Below are 6,979 nucleotides of genomic sequence, written 5' to 3' on the forward strand. Positions count from 1 at the left end.
CGTGTGAAAGGGACCTTGCATAAAGTGGCAGTAAATTTGTAAATTTAGTCACCTTGAGATATGTTACAATGCAATACAGGCTGAGATGAAAAACGGCAAAATATAAGGATAAGTGTTAACCTACAACTTGCAATGAGATGCATAAAGGTCAGTGAGATTTTATCAATGAGACTTTGATGAATACAAAATTAATGGTGATTTAGAACATCTACAGTCTCTCACTTTTTCCCACAATGACGAACTATTGTTTGAAACAAGGAGGGGTTACGTTTTTACAAACGTTGGGTGTGTAGCACCTATATTTTAACAGACTTAACTGATTAGAGTGTGATGTGAATTGCTAGTTTCGTACCCCATATGAACCATGTGAGCGTTAGCCCTACAGATGGAAATGGGCCCACACAAGGACAGAGAAAATCTCTGACCAGAGTGGGAATTGAACCCACGACCTCCGGGTTAGATCACCGCTGCTCTACCGACTGAGCTACAAGGTCAGACGGGAGCAGGCCGTGGGAACTGAAGATGTTAAAGTCACGGCAATGAACATGTACAAGGAAGGGTTATGTTTTTAGAAACGAGTTTTTGTCTGTCCCTTCCTTGACAAGATCAAAGGCTAATTGGATAACTGGAAAAAAAAGAAATTATACAAACAAATTAATACCTAAGCTAGTTTTAGAGTATTTATATGCGCAATTCCAATATCATTGAAGTCAAAGATTAGAGAGTTTGGTAAATGGTTACCTGTGGTCAAATCTCAAAATATAGAGCGACTGTTGAAAACAAAAAAAAGGTGATCAGTTTCACATATGATAGTTTGCGAAAATCGGTTGCCATACAGCCAACTAAGGTGCACTGTAAGTGGAATAAACAGCTACCATCTCTGGTCGAAGAGTGATCTACCTATTACAGTATCCCTTTCCCATGCATGTAAGTGCTAGTAAGCTATAGGATTTCCAGAGAACTATTGGCACAAATGCATCGTTAATTCAAATGAGTATTAAGCATTATGATGACTGGTTTTTTTTTGTGACAGTAAACCTGAAACCATAGAGCACCTCGTTTGGCATTGCGACCGGATATTTCCCCTCTAGAGCACCCTCTCGAATTGGATTTGGGTGGTAACAGAAATTAAAATAGAACTTTCCCTTGAATCTGTTATGTTGGGTTATACAAACTGTATGCCCTGTAAAAATGCGATTAATTGTATTATTTTAGTAGTCAAGTTTTTTGATGGCGTACAAAGCTACCTCAAGTTTCATTATAATATTGAAAAATTTGCATGTGACTTTCCTCATCAAGAAAAAATGTTAAGTAAGTGGAGACCGATGAAAAAGTTATTTTCTTAATAAAAGATGGAATGTATTGTATTGTAAGTAGAGTTAAGTGCTGCACCTTATTCTATAAGCAGAATAAGTTTTGTACTGTAAGTAGTGTATTTATTGTCCTGGAAGAAGATTATCTAAGTAGAGTAAGTATCGCAATGTCAGTGGTGTAAGAGAGCTGTGTTGTAAGTAATGTAAGTAGTTATGTGTTTTGCAAATGAAAAATTCCTTCGCCAAAAAAAAAAAAACACACGTTGAGATGAAAAAAAAAAGGCTAAATATAAATGATAAGAATATTCATAGAAATAAAAGCAATAAATTGCATTTTCAAAAACACGTTGAGATGAAAAAAAAAGGGCAAAATATAAATGATAAGAATATTCATATTTGCCTGTCAAAAGGTGGCTTTTTCTCGGTTTTATGGTCACGAAAAAAGCAGGATTTGTTCAATTTTATATGGAATATTTGCCCAAATTCAACTTGCAAAGGCTATAAATTTTAAAGCCTATGGTTTCTCCTGGAAATCGTTGTATAGATTCTCTTTTGAAAAAAAGACTTCCATAGAACTGAATAAAGTTTTAAAACACGTTTCCGCTGTCAAAAGAAAATTACGCAAGTTGAATGGAATTGTAGTCGGACACATTTTACATTTAACATGGCACGTAAAGGGTGCTACAACAATCAATTATTCAGTCATGAGCTAAAAATGCTGATCTCATGCAAAAAATGACGTTCTTGAACCAAAATATGCCCTCCTAAACTCTTTTGAAAAGCTGCGAAAGTTACGAAAGTTAAATAAAGTTGAAAGTTGAAAAACCTCAAAAAAGAGTGTAACCAGAAGTCCTTGAAATGAATAGTATTTCAAAATTTTAAATGTAAATATCGAGAGGCCGACACTAGGATAAAAGCTGCAGTTTAGGCGGTCTCAAGCTTGTGCCTTTTGAGAACGTTTTTCTCTGCCTTTTAATAGATCGATTATTTCAAATGGCAGAAATCGAAGAAATAACTGAAGGCTAATGTATATTTGTTGGCATAAAATTTGAATTTAGCGATGATCACGTATGAATACAGGAAGTCTTGTTTTGAGTTTCCTTTACTATGATTGATGTGTGCACTGTTCGTGGGTGATATGAGAAAATCATTCAGTTTGACAACCCTCCTAATTTTCTCCATCAATTTTAACTTAGTGTTCCGTGCTAATAACGCTAATGGAAGAGTAATTACTTTTATCATATCTTTTACATAGTAAGTACTTCAGTTGGTTGCGATTGGTCAATTTAGGGGACCGCATACAACATTATGGTCCTCTGCATCTTGTTGCTTAATTTAAAGGTCTAGTTATGTAATGATATAATAGATATGTTAACAACCTCATTTTTTCAGATCGTTCTCTAAATTACGTTTCCTTGCTGTTCCAAGTTATAAATTATACTCGAACCCCAATTTATATTTGCAGCCCTCGAATTTGGTTGGTAAAATGGATGTTGTGACAGCAAAACCTTAGAGTAGTATCCTACGGAAAAATAACGAAAACATTGTAGAAAAGAACGAAGAGATTTTGTATATAACTTCACTATAAAACATTGCGATAAAATATAGTATAAGTATTCTGCCATAGGCAAGCATCTTATTAATATCCATGGTGGTATTGACACCTCTAGTTTAAGCAGTCATTTCTCTAGTCTTAGAAATAGCGAACTAAGTTTGATTGCATGTCTTCTGTATGAAACGTTTTTCATTAAGGAACTTAAGCCTTCACTCAATACTCAAGAGGACTCCATTCGAGCTAAGGTTCTTACTGGATTGCGTTTCTAGGGAAGAGAAGCTAATCATTTCTGACTCTCATAATTTCAGGAAATTTGGCTTAGTTTGGAGAGCGTTCATGCATGTTTTCTAGTGGGGAGCGTTGTGTTTCTGTATTTCGTTCTTTCGCTCTTCTTTCTTTTTTTTTGGTTTATAAGTCTTGTTTTGAGTTTCCTTTACTGTGATTGATGTGTGCACTGTTCGTGCGTGATATGACCAAATTATTCAGTTTGACAACCCTCCTAATTTTCTCCATCAATTTTAACTTAGTGTTCCTTGCTAATAACGCTAATGGAAGAGTAATTACTTTTATCATATCTTTTACATAGTAAGTACTTCAGTGGGCTGCGATTGGTCAATTTAGGGGACCGCATACAACATTACGGTCCTCTGCATCTTGTTGCTTAATTTAAAGGTCTAGTTATGTAATGATATAATAGATATGTTAACAACCTCATTTTTTCAGATCGTTCTCTAAATTACGTTTCCTTGCTGTTCCAAGTTCGGACCATAAATTATACTCGAACCCCAATTTATATTTGCAGCCCTCGAATTTGGTTGGTAAAATGGATGTTGTGACAGCAAAACCTTAGAGTAGTATCCTACGGAAAAATAACGAAAACATTGTAGAAAAGAACGAAGAGATTATGTGTGTAACTTCACTATAAAACATTGCGATAAAATGTTAAAGATAGTCTTAAAAAAATTGGTTAAAGAAGGTTTAAAATGCGACGTTTCGACTTAACTTAAGTCATTATCAAGCAATGAAAATAAAAAATGAACTGGAAAATATAATAAAATTGAAGCATGATGTTATGCTCTAACATCGGTATCGACATTCAACCTGTCTTTCGCAGTAAACCTACTCAGCAGATTCGTCGGCCAAAGGAGAAGAAGCCTGATTTAGTTAACAATCAATGCGTTGTGTATCATTTTAAATGTGATCAGTATGATGCTGATTATGTAGGTTTTACTACAAGGCACTCGCATCAACACATTCAGGGACATAAGTATTCTGCCATAGGCAAGCATCTTATTAATATCCATGGTGGTATTGACACCTCTAGTTTAAGCAGTCATTTCTCTAGTCTCAGAAATGGCGAGCTAAGTTTGATTGCATGTCTTCTGTATGAAACGTTTTTCATTAAGGAACTTAAGCCTTCACTCAATACTCAAGAGGACTCCATTCGATCTAGGGTTCTTACTTGATTGCGTTTCTAGGGTAGACCGGCAGCATAACTTCATGCTTTAATTTTAATATTATATATTCGAGTTAATTTTTTATTTTCATTGCTTGATAATGACTTAAGTTAAGTTGAAACGATGCGCTTTAAACAATTTTTAAGCGTTTTTTGTAAAACCATGTTTAATATTTTATCGCCATGTTTATAGTGAAGAAAAGAACGAAAAACTGAAATAAACGCAAAATGCGAAATTTATGGTTTCCAAGAGTGAAAGTATAACTTTCGTTTCGCTTCATGCTGCCTTTTAACTTTAGAGGACAGAATATTTTCTTTCGAGTGTGCAGGTGCATCCACTTTATACCATACGTTGTTTTGATTCACTGTACGACTACTGGTGAGACTTGACACGATGAAATTTCACAGTGGTCATAAGCTTTTCAGAGAGAAGCTAGTCATTTCTTACTCTCATAATTTCAGGTTTAAAATGCAACGTTTTAACTTTAAGCCCTTGCGGGCTACGGGTCTAATTTCTAAATATATACCAGAAGCTCATGACCTTGAAGTAGGTCACGTACGTCTGTATATACAAAATATGATTCACGTACATATGCCGTAAGTGTCAATCAAAGTCAGGACATAATCAGCGTCCAACAAAGCAAATGAATGAAATATTTTCACCACATTGTTTAACCATTCAACTTCGATTACCATCCCATCCCCCCCCCCCCCCCCCCAAAGAAAAACAAAACAAAACGAAAAACAACAAAAGACTTATTATAAGTAAATCTGAAATCAAATTGCAAATTTATGATATGTGAAACGGCTCTCCTCTGGCACAGTGTAACTAGAGAAAAACGTCACAGGCTTTATTCGACTGAAGATGCATCAGGAGGTATAATTTGAGATGAACGCGAACAAGTTTACTATGTTTGAAGGAAAAATGGGTTATAGTTTCTACATTCCAGTTGTTTGTTTGTCTTTTTTTTTTTCGTTTTAATTAATTTCAACAAGATGGTTTAATTCTGTTCTCTCCCAGTTGTCTCTTAATTATTTACTGAGAACACCTTTAATAGTTTTCAAAGCTGTCAGCAGCATTTTATCGCAAGATCTTCACATCTTGCCTTCATTGAACGTGAGACCCCATGACTGAAAAAATTCCTAACCTTGCACGCCAAAGGAATTATATTAGGCCAAAGGAAATAGACCTTAGCCAGCTTAGCCTACGTTTGATTGTACATGTGGAGTGAAATTCTTAGTAATGATGAAACTAGTTTTTGTGTTTGTCCTTATGCAAAAGATTAAACTTATGGTTGAAGATCGTTAAACTGAGAGAAAAAGCAACTTTTTCGACCGCGCTTGAGTGAAATGTGGCAATAGCTACCACACCTTTAAAATGCTGGAGAATTGAGCTCGAACTCGACTTGAATATTTAATAGCTTGGGGACAGTCCGATTAATACATGAAGGTGTGATCGATTTGTTCTGAATATTATACACGTTTCTTTCTTCAGAATCAATATTTCAAGTCTTATAGTTTTTTTCCCACAATCACAATCCTCTTTCTCATATTACTCTTAAGTAAGATCTTTGTTTTGGTATTTTTAACCCCCAAAAATTTAATGTACGAGCGGTATCACCTTTAAAACGGAACGGTAGGGAAACCTTAGGCTACTCACAATGTATAGGCTACAATGAATTTGCTCCCTAAACATATGGGCTCCGAAAGGGATAGGTGAGCGTTTCATTTTCAAAGACAGGAAAAAAAATTGTTTGCTAGTTTCCTGCACTTTGTCCTTTTTGTGAATTGTATATAGGGCGCCAATGTCATCCTCCATAAAAAAACAAAAAAAACAAAACACTCACACACTTGGTTAATTTTAAGCCACCAAGATGATCGTAAATAGTTTGGATCTCCTTCAAATGGTCGATCAGATGCATCCTATAGGAACGTTTGTCAAAAGGACGGTGGGACGGACTTGATTTTGGCTAGCATCCGACGTGAAGAAATTCTTACAATGCCAATCTTAGCTTTTGCAATGTTCCTTTAGCAAATCTTACTGTTAACTTGTGGTTTGTGATAGTCAGAGTAAAATTCTGATTTACACATGAGACAAGGAAACATTTTCTTTCAGTGGTAATTTGTGAGACGGAGAGTACTCGAACTGATTCTGAATCGACAAAGCCAATGTAAAACAAAACAAAACAAAACAAAACAAAACAAAACAAAGAATGTCTCAACACCTTTTCTATCTTTAGTTGAGTTATAAACAAAACTAAATTTCTCTAACCTTGAACAGCGTATGTCTTGTTTTCAACACAAGCCAACCAAAGCCAAAAGAGAATGGCCAATTCACGAACGGAAAAGTAACAGACCTTCATGCTTGAAGCAGGACGAGGAGTGATACGATTCTTTGCCGTCTCGTATCAACAGTGCCTGAGAGTTTGTTCTCCAATTAAGTTAATTAAAGGCCTACATTGCAGCGATTAATTATTTATTAGCCACAGAAGATGTCTGCAGTATTAAATTTCGTCATGAATCAAGATCATTGAGTTTCAAGAGCAGTCACTAGAGAAAGTAATTGCTTATTGTGGCAGGTAGTTTGTCAGATCAAGAAGCCGGCTCCATTTGATCCTAACTGTAACCTAATAAACACAACGTTAATTGCACGCA

General features: G+C 35.5%; 1 protein-coding gene across 2 annotated transcripts in view; it reads right to left on the minus strand.

Moving 5' to 3' along the window:
* Positions 1-6,747, minus strand: part of LOC137969830 (uncharacterized) — a 29,868-nt gene extending 23,121 nt beyond the window's left edge. For both annotated transcript variants that reach the window (XM_068816203.1, XM_068816202.1), the window contains exon 1: positions 6,597-6,747. In XM_068816203.1, coding sequence (XP_068672304.1) covers positions 6,597-6,687 — 91 coding nt within the window. In that variant the 5' untranslated portion in view covers positions 6,688-6,747. The remainder of the gene's footprint in view (positions 1-6,596) is intronic.
* Positions 6,748-6,979: the final 232 nt, after the last annotated feature.

The sequence above is a fragment of the Montipora foliosa genome, chromosome 9 (genome assembly GCF_036669935.1).
Source record: "Montipora foliosa isolate CH-2021 chromosome 9, ASM3666993v2, whole genome shotgun sequence".
Taxonomy (NCBI): Eukaryota; Metazoa; Cnidaria; class Anthozoa; order Scleractinia; family Acroporidae; genus Montipora; species Montipora foliosa.